This window comes from Cornus florida, unplaced genomic scaffold, assembly GCF_030987335.1.
Source record: "Cornus florida cultivar Cherokee Brave unplaced genomic scaffold, ASM3098733v1 CherokeeBrave_3.0.0_Hap2_Chr11, whole genome shotgun sequence".
In the NCBI taxonomy this organism is placed as follows: domain Eukaryota; kingdom Viridiplantae; phylum Streptophyta; class Magnoliopsida; order Cornales; family Cornaceae; genus Cornus; species Cornus florida.
Genome location: NW_026775581.1, coordinates 85,554,573 through 85,575,347, shown reverse-complemented (window position 1 = coordinate 85,575,347; position 20,775 = coordinate 85,554,573). Strand labels below are relative to the sequence as shown.

The 20,775-nt window shown below is 37.3% G+C and overlaps 4 protein-coding genes across 4 annotated transcripts; all 4 read left to right on the top strand.

Annotated features, from left to right (window-relative positions):
- Positions 1-7,255: 7,255 nt before the first annotated feature.
- On the top strand, positions 7,256-9,392 carry LOC132281467 (probable LRR receptor-like serine/threonine-protein kinase At3g47570). Its single transcript, XM_059783167.1, has 2 exons — positions 7,256-8,744; positions 9,019-9,392. The coding sequence occupies exons 1-2, from the start codon at positions 7,256-7,258 to the stop codon at positions 9,390-9,392; spliced, it is 1,863 nt and encodes a 620-aa protein (XP_059639150.1).
- A 2,806-nt stretch (positions 9,393-12,198) lies between these two features.
- Positions 12,199-13,547, top strand: LOC132281466 (LRR receptor-like serine/threonine-protein kinase EFR). The gene is made up of 2 exons (XM_059783166.1): positions 12,199-12,956; positions 13,106-13,547. Exons 1-2 carry the CDS (start codon positions 12,199-12,201, stop codon positions 13,545-13,547), a joined length of 1,200 nt encoding a protein of 399 aa, XP_059639149.1.
- A 282-nt stretch (positions 13,548-13,829) lies between these two features.
- On the top strand, positions 13,830-15,129 carry LOC132281465 (probable LRR receptor-like serine/threonine-protein kinase At3g47570). The gene is made up of 3 exons (XM_059783165.1): positions 13,830-13,851; positions 13,972-14,871; positions 15,068-15,129. The coding sequence occupies exons 1-3, from the start codon at positions 13,830-13,832 to the stop codon at positions 15,127-15,129; spliced, it is 984 nt and encodes a 327-aa protein (XP_059639148.1).
- Positions 15,130-15,211: 82 nt separating this feature from the next.
- On the top strand, positions 15,212-20,603 carry LOC132281464 (probable LRR receptor-like serine/threonine-protein kinase At3g47570). Its single transcript, XM_059783164.1, has 6 exons — positions 15,212-15,431; positions 16,175-16,194; positions 17,852-18,210; positions 18,297-18,814; positions 18,931-19,832; positions 19,956-20,603. Exons 1-6 carry the CDS (start codon positions 15,212-15,214, stop codon positions 20,601-20,603), a joined length of 2,667 nt encoding a protein of 888 aa, XP_059639147.1.
- The last annotated feature ends 172 nt before the right edge of the window (positions 20,604-20,775 follow it).

Here is a 20,775-nt window from a genome sequence, read left to right as displayed (position 1 = left end):
GGTCAAGCTTGCAAAACCCTTGCACTAGGAAAATTCTTTATTTCTCAAAATTAATCAAATTGTAATTTGTTTCACATTTTCAGTCCGAGAATTCCGAAATTTGTGTGTACACTATGTTCATCTCATTTGTTTAAGTGCTATTTTCGGTGTTCAATTCCTTGTAAGGAGGTTAATAGTAAACGGCGTATCTCCTTCGTTACAACCTCGATTGACCTAAAATTAGCAGTGTTGGAAAGTTACTATCAAGAGCTATGACATATTTGAATATCAGATGTGTGTTTTTCTTGCCGAGGTCAAAAAAAAAAAAAGTACTAGAGAGAGAGAGTCAAAGCTAATAGATAGATTTGAAGGAGACGAATGTCTTTAGCTCACCCCAAGAATCTTCCACCCGCCCCAAATCAACATTCTAACCATAGCAGGAAGTCAACCCCATTGGACAGACGTGAAGCACATTGACCAATTTCTGAGCCCCCTTTCTCTGCGATAGATATATATATATATATTCTATGAAAAAACTGCAGTCCTAATTGCTTTTGTTAAATGAACAAGAATAGAGCAAAGCTGTAAATTAGTAGTTTAATTTGTATATTTTATTGCTATCTGAGCTGTTCAGTGACCCAAAACTGTAAACTAAACCATGAAGCAAATGAATCATGAATCATCACAAAGCCTACATGTGGATCAAAAACATACAGAGTCAATGGCAATAGACGGCATGCAAGCAAATAAAGTGTTTTCTTGGCTTCATTATGTGAATTTTCTCCAAAGCTTTCTCAATTAATTAAATGGGGGTTGGTTTATAAATTTGGCCATGATTTGCACCTACAACTCATCACCTTTCATCTTCATTTTCCTTCATAGTTTATCACTACAACTTCCCCAACTCATAATTTCTATTCACGCTGTCAGCTTCCTGAAGCACAAAGATATGGTTTCAAGGCTATTAAGTTCATCATCCCTCTTCTTTTACATCCTTTTTCATGCAAGCTTCATTTTACTTGCCTCAAATACCACTTTTGGCTTCGCAAATGAGACAGACGAGCAAGCTTTGCTAGCCATCAAGGATCAAATTGTTGAAGACCCTTTCCAGGTCTTCAGCTCATGGAATGATTCAATCCACTTTTGTAACTGGAAAGGAGTCACATGTGGTTGTCCGCATCAGAGAGTGACAGGAATCAAGGCATTGCAATTGCAAACTTAGTGCATTTTCAATGGGTCCATTGAAAATGCACTAAGTTTGCAATTGCAATGCCTTGAGTCACATGTAGTCGTCGGCATCAGAGAGTTCCAAATGAAGGAGTGTTCATGAATGTTAGTGCATTTTCAATTGTGGGAAATAACGAACTTTGTGGAGGAATCAAGGCATTGCAATTGCCGGCATGTCCCACACAAAGGGAAAGAGAGCTCTTTGCAGATAAAGTGGAAATTCTTGTGACAAGTATCACTCTTTCTACATTTTTGTTGATAGCATGTGTTTCTGCTGTTTTTTATTTGATCAAAAGGTCAAAAGAAAAATCTTTAGTAGATTGTTCATTGGGAAGTCAGTACCCAACACTCTTATGCAAAACTTCAACAAGCTACCAACGGATTCTATTCAGCCAAATTGATTGGGGCGGGGAGTTGTGGCTCTGTTTATAAAGGAATTCTCAACTCTGGTGAACTAGTTGTTGCTGTGAAGGTATTCAAGCTTCAACTACTTGGAGCCAATAAGAGCTTCTTGGCTGAATGCGAAGCTTTGAGGAATATTCGACACCGCAACTTGGTCAAGATTATCACATCTTGCTCAAGCATGGACTTTAAAGGAAATGATTTCAAGGCTTTGGTGTTTGAGTTCATGCCAAATGGGACTATAGAGAGATGGTTACACCCAACTTTATATGAGAAAGAGGACTTGAGTTCATCTGTGCTACTTTACTCAATGAGCTTGAACCTAATCCAAAGGCTAAACATTGCCATTGATGTGGCCTCTGCACTGGATTATCTTCACCATCACTGCGAAACAGCAATCATTCATTGTGATCTGAAGCCAAGTAAAGTTCTTCTTGACAACGAGCTCTGTGCCCATGTTGGTGATTTCGGTCTGGCGAGGTTTCTTATGGCTACCGAAGATAACTCTAATCATACACAAACTAGTTCATCAACTGGAGTTCGAGGGACAATTGGCTATGTTGCACCAGGTAATTTAAAATATTGTATATTTTTTAGGTTTATTTCTTTTGATATATACTCTCATTATAACTCCATACGAAAATTTACTTAATTTTGAACCAGTAGCTAGGAAACCAGATGATAAGTTGATGAAAATATTTAATTAATTAACTTCACTTTGAATAACCAAGTTGCCGAAATTTATTTGTAATATTTCACTTCTGGGCAGTGTCAGGGAATGGAATTCATAGATATTGAAGTACTCACTAATTTAAGAACTATGTCATTTGTTTCGAATTACAGAATATGGTGTGGGTGGGGAGGTTTCAAAAGAAGGTGATGTGTACAGTTATGGAATTCTTTTACTAGAGATGTTTACTGGTAAAAGGCCTACTAGCAGCATGTTCACTGATAGCTTTAGCCTTCATAACTATGTTAAGATGGCACTTCCAGATGGAGTGATGGAGATTGTTGATTCCCTACTGATACTGGAAAATGAAGCTGCTTCTAAAATGACCAATGAATGTAACATTGGGAGAATAAAAGAGTGTTTGGTGAGCATTGGAATTGTATGCTCTTCCGATTCCACAAGAGAACGGATGGATATTAGCGATGTTCTCAATAAACTCCACAAGATTGAAATGCATTTTGTGAAATAAGAAGCTAATGCTTGTAGTAATGAACTTGTGGGACTGTTGAGTGTGATTTTTGATTTGAGGTTCTGCCTCAACATTTGGTACTTTTAGCAACTATATCCTTATGTAGAAGAATGAATTATAGTTGTAAATGAGTGTTCTATTTCACATGATGAAAACTTTAGAGTAGAAATATTGAATCTGCAGACAAGGGCCACTCTTTCAACCAAAAGATAGCGAGTTTGTCGCACTGTTTTGCTATTTTTTTAATAAATTCTATCTTTTATTTTTATTTTTATTTTTTTTGGGTAACAAATACAGTTTTATTAATCAATTAAGATAAAGCCAGCCTTCTTAAACTATCCACATTCAGTCTCTCCATAAAAGCAGTTCGAGCAATACAATGGCAACTCATTTGGCTCCCTTGTCCCTAAGTATACTTCAAAATTCTGTTGCATCTTCAAAAGATTAACCATATCTTGGATGCTGTATAAAAAGGTAGACAATCTTTTTGACAAAGAGCTCTGTCTCCCTGTTGGTGATTTTGATCTGGCGAGGTTTCTTTTATCCACCAATGATAAATTTGATCACAAATGAACTAGTTCATCAATTGGAGTTAAGAGGGATGGTTATGCTGCTCTAGTTAATTTACTATCATATATTTGTTCTGTTTATTTCCGCTGATATCTATTTCCAAATGTAATTTCTTATGGGAGAATATATGTAGTTTTCAGCCTATTTGGCTATAAAATTTGGTCACTGTTTAGGAACATGGGCGTGCCAGAATTAGCCAAGACCGGGCAGTTGTAGAAGAGAAAGAATAGATCAAGGACTTTAACATCTTGTGTACTTGAGATTTCTCAATTCTTTAACCAAGTACAAATCTTAGATGTCTGTATTTAAATAAGAATGGATTTGGGGGTTTATTTAAATAGGATGGATGGAAACTACACATGTGGAAGCTTACAAAAAGGTGATAAGAACCTCATTAGCTTTAGATAATCTCGTATTAAATGAGAACATGCTCAAAGGAAGCATTCCTCAACATCCCAGGAAAATTCCATCATCTATTGGCAGCATAATTTTCTCAGTTAAGTATGTTTGCCTTCCAAGAAAATATGGTAGAGGGAAGCATACCTGATTCTTTGGGTAATTGGAAAAATCTACAAGCATTGGATCTCGGATACAATCACCTCACAGGAACAATAAGCAGCCAAATTCTTGGTCTTTCTTCCCTTTCAATTGCTCTTTTATTAGATTATATAATAATTTAAGTTAGATTTGGACCTGATCCTAGTTCCCTAGTTATGATTTATTTGTAATGCATGCCTTCCTGCCTTTGCTCTATGGGGACGGTACAGTTTTATACATTGTAGTTCCGGGGTAATTTAATTCTGTTGGGAGTTTTATGCACATTTTTTTTTTTATAATAGAAGGAAGTTTTATGATTTTAACCCAAAAAATAATAATAGAAGAATGGTACATTCACGAACACATTGCAGAAACAATTTGATTAACGAGCTTAGATTTATAGAAACAAATTTCAAATTCAAAGCAACAAATTCAGAAAATTGAATAGTAGTATTAACCAGATTTGAGATCGAGTAATTACAGGGGAACGGTGCTTTTGGCGACGCGATGAGCTTCGTTGGCAGAGAGGCCAATAAGCACGAAACGGACAGAATAGTGAAAGAATGTTGGACGGGATGGTGTCGTTCGTACCAGAAGATGCGTTGGTACAGAGGCACCGGTTAAGGTCCGTCGGCAGCGGAGGGATCGGCGGCGCGAGGGGTGAAAAGCCGCCGGAGGAGTGAAGATGCGGTTGCTGCAGTTACAGAACGCTTCTTTTGGCAGGGAAGAGGGTGAAGGAACAGTTGACATTTGTGATTTGTCATCCGATGCAGTTGGATTTGGACATTTGGGCCTGGGCCTAGTTGCCCTTGTTATACTTTATTAGCATTGAATGGGCCATTACTGGGACCTGTACAGTTTTATATAATAATATTCTCTAATTCAATAAAATCAAAATTTAACTTTCAAAATAAGAAAGAAGATAGTTATATGTCTCAACTCTCAAGTTATGATATAAGTTTAATTACTAGTTTATGTCCTCATTTTACTGGAAATGTTTATTAGAAAAAGGCCTACTTGTGACATGTTCAATAACAATTTTAGCCTTCACAACTATATGTTAAGATGACACTTTCAAATCAAGTTATCAATTTTATGATTTTATTTATTTATTATTATTTTAAAGCTAAATATGTCCCTCTCAAATTTATGTCCCTCTCAAATTTTGAGATTGTCTCCAAATTAAAATTTATTGATGAAGCTTACAATGGCTTGGCTACAAAATCTGAAGGTTCAAACTTGGAAAGTTTGACAAATCAAATTCAAATTTCTTTCCAAATAAAAAAAGGATAAATATTTCATATTTTTAAAATTTTAGCACTATTATTATTAGTGTCCAAATAAACTTACTACCCCTCTGGGCCCATAAATAGAGGACCACTCAACACATTCCATACTCCTAAATGTTACTAGTATGTCCAAGTTGTTTTATTTATATATGAGAGAGAGAGAGAGAGAGAGAGACGGTGCTAATGGACAGATTGGAAGCAGACGAATATCTTCAGCCCACCCAAAGAATCTTCCACCGGCCCAAAATTTTATCCATTCATTTTAACCATTGCGGAAAGTCATCTCAGTGGACAGACTTGAAGCACATTCATTGACCAAGTTCTGAGCTCTCTTCTTTATATATATATATATATTATATGAAAAACTGCAGTCCTAGTTAAATTTGTTATATGAACAAGAAGAAAACAAAGGCATTCATGCCTTTTAATAATGCATAGGCAAAAATGGATTTCGTCCTATGACAAAATGACAATACAAAGTCTTATAAAATTGTATATTTTCTTTTGTTCTGAGCTGTTCAGTGACCCAACACTGTAAATTAAACCATGAAGCAAATGAATCGTGAATCAATACAAAGCCTACTTGTGGATCAAACATACATAGTCAATGGCAATGGACGGCATGAAAGCAAATAAAGTGTTTTCTTGACTTCATTATGTGAATTTTCTGCAAAGCTTACTCAATCAAATAAAGGGAGGTTGGCTTATAAATTTGGCCATGATTTGCACCTAAAAACAAATCACCTTTCACCTTCTTTTTCTGGTTTATCACTACAACTGCACCAAGTCATAATTTCTGTTCACCGTCAGCTTCCTGAAGCACACAGATATGGTTTCAGGGCTATTAGCTTCATCTTCCCTCCTCTTTTACATCCTTCTTCATGCATGCTTCATTTTACTTGCCTCAAATACCACTTTTGGCTTCGCAATGAGACAGACAATCAAGCCTTACTAGCCATCAAGAATCAAATTGCTAAAGACCCTTTCCAGGTCTTTAGCTCATGGAATGATTCTATCCACTTTTGTAACTGGAAAGGAGTCACATGTAGTCGTCGGCATCATCAGAGGGTGACCGTCCTAAACTTGTCTTCCCTGGAATTAGTTGGTTCCTTGTCTCCACACAAGAACCTTACCTTCCTTAGAGAGATCAGTCTTGAGAACAACTACTTGCATGGCACTATCCCACAAGAAATTGGTCGATTGTTTCGCCTACAACATCTTTCACTTTCTAGCAACTCCTTTCAAGGTGAGTTCCCTAGCAATTTGACCCATTACTCAAACATCAGAGTCATCAATGCATCTTCAAATAATCTTGTAGGAAAAATTCCTAGCGAACTGGGATCATTGTCTAATCTTTTAGCATTGAATCTTGTTAGGAATCATCTCACTGGCAACATACCACCTTCACTGGGGAATCTCTCCTCTCTTCGCAAACTTTTTCTATACTCTAACAATCTAGAGGGAAGCATTCCTTTTGAACTTGGAAAGCTTTCCAACTTACAGTTTTTTCAATTGGGTTCCAACAATTTGTCCGGAATGGTTCCTACTCCGCTTTACAATATATCATCCATCAATTCCTTCTCTCTAGCTGACAACCAGTTAGAGGGAAGCCTCCCACCAGAACTGGGATTGACCCTTCCAAAACTACAATCATTCTTACTTGGTTATAACCTATTCTCTGGGCCCATCCCACCATCGTTGGTTAATGCTTCCGCACTTGCTGTGTTTGATATTAGTACTAGTTTTTTTAGTGGGTCTGTAACAATGAATTTGGGTAGCCTTCAAGACCTAAAGTGGCTGAGTATTAATTATAACCAACTCGGAACTAAAAGAGCCGGTGACTTGAGCTTCCTTGATTCATTAACCAACTGTACCAATCTACAAGGTCTATATTTCGGTGGGAATTATTTTGGAGGTGTATTGCCCAATTCAATTGCAAATTTATCCACCAATCTCACAACACTGGTGATAAGTCAAAACTACATATCTGGAAGCATACCACGAGGAATTGAGAACCTCATCAACTTAAAGCTTTGAACCTTAGATGGGAATATGCTCACTGGCAGTATTCCTGAATCCATTGGAAAACTTTCTAATTTGGAAGAACTCTTCATTTCCGCTAATAATATCTCAGGAAAAATTCCATCATCTATTGGCAACATGTCTCGGTTGAGCATTATTGCAATAGGAAGAAATATGCTAGAGGGAAGCATACCTGTTGCATTGGGAAATTGCACAAATCTTCAAGGATTGGATCTTAACCGTAATCACCTCACTGGTGCAATACCCGAGCAAGTTATTGGACTTTCTTCCCTCACTGTTGGTCTCTTCTTGCAACAAAATTATCTAACAGGAGCCCTACCACCACAAGTGGGTAACTTGAAGAATCTTGGGAAATTGTATATTTCAGAAAACAAACTTTCTGGAGAAATCCCAAGCAAACTTGGTGATTGTCTAGTGTTAGAAGCCCTGCATATGGAGGGTAACCTTTTTGAAGGAACTATTCCATCATCTTTACCGCAATTAAAAGGAATTCGCGAACTAAATCTTTCTCGTAATAGTTTGTCTGGTCGGATTCCAAGCTTTCTAAGCGAGTTTCGATTGATTGAATATTTAGACCTCTCTTATAATCAGTTTGAGGGTGAAGTTCCAAATGAAGGAGTGTTCATGAATGTTAGTGCATTTTCAATTGTGGGAAATAACAAACTTTGTGGAGGAATCAAGGCATTGCAATTGCGTGCATGTCCCACACAAAGGGAAAGAAAGCTCTTTGCAGATAAAGTGGTAATTCTTGTCACAAGTATCACTCTTTCTACATTTTTGTTGATAGCATGTGTTTCTGCTGTTTTTTATTTGATCAAAAGGTCAAAAGAAAAATCTTCCGTAGATTGTTCATTGGGAAATCAGTACCCAACACTCTCTTACGCAGAACTTCAACAAGCTACCAACGGATTCTCTTCAGCCAACTTGATTGGTGCGGGGAGTTGTGGCTCTGTTTATAAAGGAATTCTCAACTCTGGTGAACTAGTTGTCGCTGTGAAGGTATTCAAGCTTCAACTATTTGGAGCCAATAAGAGCTTCCTGGCTGAATGTGAAGCTTTGAGGAACATTCGACACTGCAACTTGGTCAAGATCATCACATCTTGCTCAAGCATGGACTTTAAAGGAAATGATTTCAAGGCTTTGGTGTTTGAGTTCATGCCAAATGGGACTATAGAGAGATGGTTACACCCAACTTTATATGAGAAAGAGGACTTGAGTTCATCTGTGCTACTTTACTCAATGAGCTTGAACCTAATCCAAAGGCTAAACATTGCCATTGATGTGGCCTCTGCATTGGATTATCTTCACCATCATTGCGAAACAACAATCATTCATTGTGATCTGAAGCCAAGTAATGTTCTTCTTGACAACGAGCTCTGTGCCCATGTTGGTGATGTCGGTCTGGCGACGTTTCTTATGGCTACCGAAGATAAATCTAATCATACACAAACTAGTTCATCAACTGGAGTTCGAGGGACAATTGGCTATGTTGCACCAGGTAATTTATTATATCGTATAATTTTTACGTTTATTTCTTTTGATATACACTCTCATTATAACTCCATACGAAAATTTACTTAATTTTGAACCAGTAGCTAGGAAACCAGATGATAAGTTGATGAAAATATTTAATTAATTAACTTCACTTTGAATAACCAAGTTGCCGAAATTTATTTGTAATATTTCACTTCTGGGCAGTGTCGGGGAATGGAATTCATAGATATTGAAGTACTCACTAATTTAAGAACTATGTCATTTGTTTCGAATTGCAGAATATGGTATGGGTGGGGAGGTCTCAAAAGAAGGTGATGTGTACAGTTATGGAATTCTTTTACTAGAGATGTTTACTGGTAAAAGGCCAACTAGCAGAATGTTCACCGACAGCTTTAGCCTTCATAACTATGTTAAGATGGCACTTCCTGATGGAGTGATGGAGATTGTTGATTCCCTACTGATACTGGAAAATGAAGCTGCTTCTGAAATGACCAATGAATGTAACATTGGGAGAATAGAAGAGTGTTTGGTGTCCATCCTGAGCATTGGAATTCTATGCTCTTCCGACTCCTCAAGAGAACGGATGGATATTAGCGATGCTCTCAATAAACTCCACAACATTAGAAATGCATTTTGTGAAATAAGAAGCTAATGCTTGTAGTAATGAACTTGTGGGACTGTTGAGTGTGATTTTTGATTTGAGGTTCTGCCTCAACATTTGGTACTTTTAGCAACTATATCCTAATGTAGAAGAATGAATTATAGTTGTAAATGAGTATTCTATTTCACATGATGAAAAACTTCGGAGTAGAAATATTGAAACTGCAGACAAGGGCCACTCTTTCAACCAAAAGATAGCGAGTTTGTCGCACTGTTTTGCAATTTTTTAAATAAATTCTATATATTTTTTTTGGGTAACAAATACAGTTTTATTAATCAATTAAGATAAAGCCTTCTTAAACTATCCACATTCAGTCTCTCCATAAAAGCAGTTTGAGCAATACAGTGGCAACTCATTTGGCTCCCTTGTCCCCAAGTATAATTCTGTTGCATCTTCAAAAGATTAACTATATCTTGGATGCTATATAAAAAGGTAGACAATCTTCTTGACAAAGAGCTCTGTGTCCGTGTTGGTGATTTTGATCTGGCGAGGTTTCTTTTATCCACCAATGATAAATTTGATCATAAACGAACTAGTTCATCAATTGGAGTTAGGAGGGATGGTTATGCTGCTCTAGCTAATTAATTATCATATATTTGTTCCGTTTATTTCCGCTGATATCTATTTCCAAATGTAATTTCTTGTGGGAGAATATATGTAGTTTTCAGCCTATTTGGCTATAAAATTTGGTCACTGTTTAGGAACATTGTTAGTTCGGGGGTAAATTAATTTTGTTGGGAGTTTTATGCACATTTTTTTTTATAATAGAAGGAAGTTTTATGATTTTAACCCAAACAATAATAATAAAAGAATGGTACATTCACGAACACATTGCAGAAACAATTTGATTAACGAGCTTAGATTTATAGAAACAAATTTCAAATTCAAAGCAACAAATCCAGAAAATTGAATTGTAGAGAGCGAGTAATTACAGGAGACCAGTGCTTTTGGCGACGCGACGAGCTTCGTTGGCAGAGAGACCAATAAGCGCGTAACGGACGGAATAGTGAAAGAATGTTGGACGGGATGGTGTCGTTCGTACCAGAAGATGCGTTGGTAAAGAGACACCGGTTAAGCTCCGTCGGCAGCGGAGGAATCGGCGGCGCGAGGGGTGAAAAACCGCCGGAGGAGTGAAGATGCGGTTGCTGCAGCTAAAGAACGCTTTTTTTTGGCAGGGAAGAGGGTGAAGGAACAGTTGACATTTGTGATTTGTCATCCGATGCAGGTGGAGTTGGACATTTGGGCCTGGGCCTGGGCCTGGGCCTGGGCCTAGTTGCCCCTGTTATACTTTGTTAGCATTGTATGGGCCACTACTGGGACCTGTACAGTTTTATACAATAATATTCTCTAATTCAATAAAATCAAAATTTAACTTTCAAAAGAAGAAGAAGATAGTTTTATGTCTCAACTCTCAAGTTATGATATAAGTTTAATTACTAGTTTATGTCCTCCTTTTACTGGATGTGTTTATTAGAAAAAGGCGTACATGTGACATGTTCACAAACAATTTTAGCCTTCACAAGTATATGTTAAGATGACACTCTCAAATCAAGTTATCAATTTTATGATTTTATTTATTTTTTATTTTTTTTAAGCTAAATCATTATCTACCATATGTCCCTCTCAAATTTTGAGATTGTTTCAAAATTAAAATTTATTGATGAAGCTCACAATGGCCAGTCTTCAAACTTCGAAATTTGACAAATCAAATTCAAATTTCTTTCCAAATAAAAAATGATAAATATTTCATATTTTTAAAATTTTAGCACTATTATTATTAGTGTCCAAATAAACTTACTCCTAAATGTTACTACTTGCTAGCATATCCAATTTGTTTTATTTATATATGAGAGAGAGAGACGGTGCTAATGGACAGATTGGAAGCAGACGAATATCTTCAGCCCGCCCAAAGAATCTTTCGCCGGCCCAAAATCAACATTTTAGCAGAAAGTCAATCCCAGTGGACAGACTTGAAGCACATTTATTGACCAAGTTCTGAATTCCCTTCTTTATATATATATATGAAAAACTGCAGTCCTAGTTAAATTTGTTATTATTTTTTTTTCCGGAAACGACCAATGCATTAAGATAACGGAGGAATACAATCAAAGAAGGCAGTGTCTAACAGCCACTGGGCAGACGCTCCACTCAAAATCACAACACTTGGCTGCGAGAGCCATTTTGCTCAACAAATGAGCTACACCATTGCCTTCCCGTGACACCTAAGCCAAAAAAGTTCTGTGACACATCTCAAGAAGAGAGCGCACATCAAAGAAAATTGCATTCAAAGCGTCAGTAGAAGCGAGCAAAGACATAACCGGTTAAATTTGTTATATGAACAGCAAGAAAACAAAGGCATTCATGCCTTTTAATAATGCATAGGCAAAAATGGATTTCCTCCTATGACAAAATGACAATACAAAGTCTTATAAAATTAGCAGTTTAAATTGTATATTTTATTGCTATGTTTTCTTTTGTTCTGAGCTGTTTAGTGACCCAACACTGTAAATTAAACCATGAAGCAAATGAATCATGAATCAACACAAAGCCTACATGTGGATCAAACATACAGAGTCAATGGCAATAGACGGCATGAAAGCAAATAAAGTTTTCTTGACTTCATTATGTGAATTTTCTGCAAAGCTTACTCAATCAAATAAAGGGAGGTTGGCTTATAAATTTGGCCATGATTTGCACCTAAAAACAAGGCACCTTTCACCTTCAGTTACTGATTTATCACTACAACTGCACCAAGTCATAATTTCTGTTCACGGTCAGCTTCCTGAAGCACAAAGATATGGTTTCAGGGCTATTAGCTTCATCTTCCCTCCTCTTTTACATCCTTCTTCATGCATGCTTCATTTTACTTGCCTCAAATACCACTTTTGGCTTCGCAAATGAGACAGACAATCAAGCCTTACTAGCCATCAAGAATCAAATTGCTGAAGACCCTTTCCAGGTCTTTTCATGGAATGATTCTATCCAGTTCTGTAACTGGAAAGGAGTCACATGTAGTCGTCAGCATCATCAGAGGGTGACCGTCCTAAACTTGTCTTCCCTGGAATTAGTTGGTTCCTTGTCTCCTCATATAGGAAACCTAACCTTCCTTAGAGAGATCTATCTTGAGAACAACAACTTGCATGACACTATCCCCCAAGAAATTGGCCGATTGTTTCGCCTACAAAATATTTCGCTTGGCAACAACTTCTTCCAAGGTGAGTTCCCTATCAATTTGACTCGTTGCTTAGGCCTCAGAGTCATCAATTTAGCTTGGAACAATCTTGTAGGAAGAATTCCTATCGAACTAGGATCATTTACTAATCTTTTACTATTGGATCTTACTAAAAATCATTTCATTGGCAACATACCACCTTCACTGGGTAACCTCTCCTCTCTTCGCGTACTTCTTCTTGACTATAACAATCTAGAGGGAAGCATTCCTTTTGAACTTGGAAAGCTTTCCAACTTAGTTTTTTCAATTGAGTTCCAACAATTTGTCCGGAATGATTCCTACCCAGCTTTACAATATCTCGTCCATCTATTTCTTTGCTCTAGGTGACAACCAGTTAAGCGGAACCATCCCCCAAGAACTGGGATTGACCCTTCCAAAACTACAATCATTCTTATTTGGTGTAAACCAATTCTATGGGCCTATCCCACCATCATTGGCTAACGCTTCAGCACTTGTTTATTTTGTTTTTCAGTGGGTCTGTACCAATGAATTTGGGTAGCCTTCTAGATCTGAAATGGCTAAATATTAACAATAACCGCTTTGGAAATGAAAAAGCCAATACCTTGAGCTTCCTAGATTCATTAACCAACTGTACAAATCTAGGATTTCTAGATTTAGGTGGGAATTACTTTGGGGGTGTATTGCCCAATTCAATTGCAAATCTATCCACCAATCTCACAATACTGCAGATAAGTCAAAACTACCTATCTGGAAGCATACCGCGAGGAATTGAGAATCTCGTCAACTTAAAGCTTTTAGCCTTAGATGGGAATATGTTCACAGGCAGTATTCCTGAATCAATTGGGAAACTTTCTGAGTTGGAACAACTCTTCATTTCTGCAAATAACATCTCAGGAAAAATTCCATCATCTATTGGCAACATGTCTCGATTGAGTATTCTTGGTTTAGGATGAAATAAGCTAGCGGGAAGCATACCTGGGTCTTTGGGTAATTGTACAAAGCTACAAGAATTGGATCTTCAAGTTAATCACCTCACTGGTGCAATACCCGAGCAAGGTATTGGACTTTCTTCCCTCACTATTGGTCTCTTCTTAAATCAAAACTATCTAACAGGTGCACTTCCATCACAGGTGGGCAACTTGAAGAATCTTGCGAAATTGTATATTTATGAAAACAAACTTTCCGGAGAAATCCCAAGCACTCTTGGCGATTGCCTAGTGTTAGACGTCCTGTATATGGACGGTAACCTTTTTGAAGGTACTATTTCGTCATATTTACAGCAATTAGAAGGAATTTGAGACCTAAATCTTTCTCATAATAGTTTGTCTGGACGAATTCCAAGCTTTCTAAGCGATCTCCCATTGATTGAATATCTAGACCTTTCTTATAATAAGTTTGAGGGTGAAGTTCCAAATGAAGGAGTGTTCCTGAATGTTAGTGCATTTTCCATTGTGGGAAATGACAAACTTTGTGGAGGAAATAAGGAATTGCAACTGCCTGCAAGTCTCACACGAAGGGCGAGAAAGCTCTTTGCACATAAAATGATAATTCTTGTGACAAGTATCACTCTTTCTACAGTTTTGTTGATAGCAAGTGTTTCTGCTGTTTTTTATTTGATCAAAAGGTCAAAAGAAAAATGTTCAGTAGATGGTGCATTGGGAAATCAGTACCCAATGCTCTCTTATGCGGAACTTGAACAAGCTACCAATGGATTCTCTTCAACCAACTTGATTGGTTCGGGGAGTTATGGTTCTGTTTATAAAGGAATTCTTGACTATGGTGAACAAATTGTTGCTGTGAAGGTTTTCAACCTTCAACAACTTGGAGCCAACAAGAGCTTCTTCACTGAATGTGAAGCTTTGAGGAACATTCGCCACCGCAATCTGGTCAAGATCATCACATCTTGCTCAAGCATGGACTTCAAAGGAAATGATTTCAAGGCTTTGATCTTTGAGTTCATGCCAAATGGGACTTTAGAGAGTTGGTTACACCCAAATCAATCTGTGCAGCGGGATCCAAAGAGCTTGGATTCAATACAAAGGCTAAACATTGCAATTGATGTGGCATCTGCATTGGATTATCTTCACCATCAGTGTGACACAACAATCATTCATTGCGATCTAAAGCCAAGTAATGTTCTTCTTGGCAATGAGCTTTGCGCTCATGTGGGTGATTTTGGTATATCAAGGTTTCTTGGAGGCACCAAAGGTAAACCCAATCGTTCAAAATCTAGTTCTTCAATTGGCATTAGAGGAACTATTGGTTATGTCGCACCAGGTAATGTTTTGTCACATAATTATTGCATAATTACGTACACCTCCTTTTGGTACATACTCTCTGATTTAGTTTCTTCAAGGAATTATTTAGTTTGGGACTAAGGTGCACCTTAATACTTGGTAAATGAAACTTGCTTAGATTCTATTTTGAACCACATCTTGGTTATTTCCGAGATGACTCTATTTTGCGTAACCAGGTTGGGCATATTGTAATTGTAGAATTTCACATTTGTGCAGCAGTGTCGAGGATGATCCTTGATGAAAATAATTTAGTACTTCAGAAATGTTGAAGGACATTACTAATTTAGGCAATATGTCATTTATTTTTTGTAGAATATGGTATGGGTGTAGAGGTTTCAAAAGAAAGTGATGTGTACAGCTATGAAATCCTTTTACTGGAGATGTTTACCGGAAGAAAGCCCACAGACAGCATATTTATTGAAAATTTTAACCTTCAAAACTATGCAAAGATGGCGCTTCCTGATAGAGTGATGGAGATTGCCGGTTCTCTATTCTTGTTGGAAGAGGAGGATGCTCAAAGGGCCAGCCAACATAACATTGGTATAATAAAGAGAGCTGGGTGTCGGTCCTTAGGATTGGAGTGATATGTTCATTTGAACTGTTGAGAGAACGGATGGATATTAGGGATGTTCTCATGGAACTCCACAAGATTAGAAACACACTCTTAGAAGAAGCTGATGTCATGTGATAAAAACTTCCGTGGTTGTGACTGTTTAAAGTATTTGTTTTGTTGTATTTTATTTTTTACTTTTGTATATGTTGTGTCGTTGTCGTTTGAGGTTCCGTCTTAGGACTGGCATACTTAGCATATTTGAAAGTACAATAAAGTTGCTGAGAACGAAATAAATATAACAAGCGACTAGTTGATTCTCATCTGCATATGAATTAAACAATTGATGGTTGGCTATTTGATAGAATTATTCAGATATTTGTGGATGTTTGATGACATGATTAGGATCCATGGTAGAAATAAATCTAAAGTGTCTAAATAAGTTTTTTTTCCTTTGCTCAGTCAGTTACTTTCAAATTTCCCAAAAATAGAGCACCTGTTGAATATTGATTTTGTGATGCCTAATTTGCTTAATTTTGAACCAGTAGCTAGGAAACCAGATATAAGTTGATGAAAATATTTAATTAATTCACTTCACTTTGCATAACCAAGTTGCCGAAATTTATTTGTAATATTTCACTTCTAGGCAGTGTCAGGGAATAGAAAGTTAGGAATTCATAGATATTGAAGTACTCACTAATTTAAGAACTATGTCATTTGTTTCGAATTACAGAATATGGTATGGGTGGGGAGGTTTGTAAAGAAGGTGATGTGCACAGTTATCTCCATAAATAACATCTCAGGAAAATATATTTTTGAATAAATCACTAAATCACCTCGTGTAATCTCTCTTTCCTCAGGAAAAGTGAGGCCTTCGAGTTTTATAGCAAACATTTGTTATGGATGTATGTGTAGGTATTTAGCCAATATATATATATATATATATATATACTTTGTACGAGGAACACCAGGACTCCATACCATGTTTCAAAAACATGTAGGCCATTTTTTTTTTAGTAATGAAGTCGTTGATTCTTGGCTTAAAAGCAATGCTAATTTGAGAGCGAGGAATGTCAGAACAGCCCTATTATCCATTTGAATGTTATGTTCAAATAAAACCAAACAAAAAACAACTGCGTGAAATGAAAAATATTCAGGAGAAGAGTGTTTAACAATCACTAGAGCCATACTCTCCACTCCAAATCACCACAAACGGCCACAAAAGCCTTTTTACCAATCAAATGAGCCACAATATTACCTCGCTGCTCCACCACCACATTATGGTACCCCCAACCTTTCAAAAGAACCAACGCCTCCCTTAGAACAAGGCCCTCGGCAAGAGGAGGACTGCCAACATTGTCAAAAAAACACCGAGGCAACTTTTATGGGTAGACCCATATGGTTTCGAAGAACAATTCCACCCCAGCAAATCTTCCTGGCCGAACAAAAAGCTGCGTCAAAATTCAGCTTTAAATGACCAGCTCCGGCGCGCACCACTTCGCTGGCGGTGAAGGAGAAAGCGGCATTTGAATAATTTATATATCACGTCCTTGGTTTTTCATATTGATCACCTAGGATCTAAAATTCTTGATATTCAATTTTCTTTGTTTTAAGCCATAATTCAATTTTAATTCATTTTATGTTTCTCTAATTTCTATTCTAAGGTGTCAATTCAGTACTTCTAAATTAATTTAACTTCCTAATTCTTAATATCCAAATTTCTTTGTTTATAAACTAGGAAAATAAAACTAAATTTTCTTCAATTTTAATTTTACGACGTTGATTCTAAAAACATCCAATTTCCTTTGTTTTCCTTTGTTTATAAAAATCTTAACAGATAGGAAGGAGTCAAATGTGTTCAGCTCACCCAAAAATCTTCCGCCGGCCCCAAATCAACATAAAAACTATAGTAGGAAGTCATCCCCAGTGGACAGACTTGAAGCACGTTGGCCAATTTCTATACTCCCTTTTATATAAATATATCTACAAATTTTCTATGAAAAACTGCAGTTCTAGTTGCTTTCTTTTGTTCTGTGTTGTTCAGTGACCTAACACTGCAAATTGAACAATGAAGCAAAATGAATCATGAATCATCACACGGCCTACATGTGGATTAAACATACAGAGTTGATGGCATGGGACGGCATGAAAGAAAATAAAGTGTTTTCTTAACTGCATTATATGAATTTTCTGCAAAGCTTACTCAGTCAAATAAATGGAGGTTGGTTTATAAATTTGGCTATGATTTGTACCTAAACCTCATCACCTTTCACCTTCATTTTCCTTCATAGTTTATTCTATGAATATCGAGCAGCTATACTACAACTGCACTAAGCCGTAATTTCTCTTCACATAGGTTCTTAACACGCCACAATATAACATATTGGCTTCTGCTTTTGTTCCAACATAGTGTGTTTACACTCCCCCTGTCAGCTTTCAGAAGCACAAAGATATGGTTTCAAAGCTATTAAGTTCAACTTCCCTCCTCTTTTACATCCTTTTTCACGCAAGCTTCATTTTGCTTGCCTCAAATTCCACTTTTGGCTTCGCAAATGAGACAGACAAGCAAGCCTTGCTAGCCATCAAAGATCAAATTGTTGAAGACCCTTTCCAGGTCTTTAGCTCATGGAATGATTCTATCCACTTTTGTAACTGGAAAGGAGTCACATGTGGTCGCCGGCATCAGAGGGTGACCATCCTAAACTTGCCATCCTTGAAATTAGTTGGTTCTTTGTCTCCTCATATAGGAAACCTTACCTTCCTTAAGGGGTCAATCTTGAGAACAACTACTTGCATGGCACTATCTCCCAAGAAATTAGTTGATTATTTCGGCTACAAATTCTTTCGCTTTATAGCAACTCCTTCCAAGGTGAGTTCCCTACCAATTTGACTGATTGCTCAGACATCAGAGACATCAATATATCTTCAAACAATCTTGTAGGAAGAATTCCTATCGAAGTAGGATCATTTTCTAATCTTCTACTATTGGATCTTTCTGGAAATCATTTCACTGGCAACATACCACCTTCACTGGGGAATCTCTCCTCTCTTCGCGTACTTCTTCTTGACACCAACAATCTAAAGGGAAGCATTCCCTTCGAACTTGGAAAGCTTTCCAACTTGCAATTTCTTCAATTGAGTTCCAACAACTTGTCTGGAATGATTCCTACCCCACTTTACAACATCTCATCCATCCATATCTTTGCTCTAGCTGGCAACCAGTTAAGCGGAAGCCTCTCCCAAGAACTGGGATTGACCCTTCCAAAACTACAATCATTCTTCCTTGCTATTAACCAATTCTATGGGCCTATTCCACCATCATTGGCTAACATTTCAGCACTTGTTGATTTTGATAGTAGTGTTAATTTTTTCAGTGGGTGGGCAGCCTTCGAGATCTAGAATGGCTAGATATTAATATTAACCGACACGGAACTAAAAAGGCCAATGACTTGAGCTTCCTTGATTCATTAACCAACTGTACAAATCTAGGATTTCTACATCTAGGTGGGAATTACTTTGGGGATGTATTGCCCAATTCAATTGCAAATCTATCCACCAAGCTCAACACATTGGATATAACTCAAAACTACATATCTGGAAGCACACCACAAGGAATTGAAAACCTCATCAACTTAAAGCTTTTAGCATTAGATGAGAATATGCTCACTGGCAGTATCCCCGAATCCATTGGGAAACTTTCTGAATTGGAACAACTATTTATTCCTGGAAATAATATCTCTGGAAAAGTTCCACCATCTATTGGCAACATGTCTGGATTAAGTATTCTTGCATTAGGAGATAATATGTTAGAGGGAAGCATACCTGTTGAACTGGGTAATTGCACAAATCTTCAATCATTGGATCTTCAACTGAATCACCTCACTGGTGCTATACCTGAGCAAGTTATTGGACTTTCTTCCCTCACTGTTGGTCTCTTCTTAAATCAAAATTATCTGACAGGAGCACTACCATCACAAGTGGGTAACTTGAAGAATCTTGGGCAATTGCATATTTCAGAAAACAAACTTTCTGGAGAAATACCAAGCACACTTGGTGATTGTCTAGTGTTAGAATACCTACATATGGAGGGTAACCTTTTCAAAGGTACTATTCCATCATCTTTACAGCAATTAAAAGGAATTCAAGAACTAAATCTTTCTCATAATAGTTTGTCTGGACGGATTCCAAGCTTTCTAGGCGAGTTACGAATGATTGAATATCTAGACCTTTCTTATAATAAGTTTGAGGGTGAAGTTCCAAATAAAGGAGTGTCTATGAATGTTACTGCATTTTCAATTGTGGGAAATGATAACCTTTGTGGAGGAATCAAGGCATTGCAATTGCCTGCATGTCCCACACAAAGGGCAAGAAAGCTCTTTGCACATAAAGTTGTAATTCTTGTGACAAGTATCACTCTTTCTATAGTTTTGTTAATAGCATGTGTTTCTACTGTCCTTTATTGGATTAAAAGGTCAAAACAAAAGTCGTATTCAGATCGTCCATTGTGAAATCAGTATCCAACGCTCTCTTATGCAGAACTTCAACAAGCTACCAATGAATTCTCTTCCGCCAACTTGATTGGTGCAGGGAGTTATGGTTCTGTTTATAAAGGAATTCTCAACTCTGGTGAAGAAATTGTCACTGTGAAGGTATTCAACCTTCAACTACTTGGAGCCAACAAGAGCTTCTTGGCTGAATGTGAAGCTTTGAGGAACATTCGCCATCGCAATCTGGTAAAGATCATCACATCTTGCTCAAGCATGGACTTCAAAGGAAATGATTTCAAGGCTTTGGTCTTTGAGTTCATGCCAAATGGGACTTCAGAGAGTTGGTTACACCCAAATCAATCTGTGCAGCGGGATCCAAAGAGCTTGAATTTAATACAAAGGCTAAACATTGCAATTGATGTGGCATCTGCATTGGATTATCTTCATCATCAGTGTGACACAACAGCCATTCATTGTGATATAAAGCCAAGTAATGTGCTTCTTGACAATGAGCTTTGCGCTCATATGGGTGATTTTGGTCTATCAAGGTTTCTTGGAGGCACCAGAGGTAAACCCAATCGTTCACAATCTAGTTCTTCAATTGGGATTACAAGAACAGGAGGAACAATTGGTTATGTCTCACCAGGTAATTTTTATCACATAATTATTGCATAATAATATACCTCCTTTTGCTACATACTCTCTGATTTAGTTTATTCAAGGAATGTATTTAGTTTGGGACTAAGGTGCACCTTAATACTAAGTATATGAAACTTGCTTAGATTCTATTTTGAACCACATCTTGGTTATTTTCCAGATGACCGCGTTTTGCGTAACCAGGTTGGGT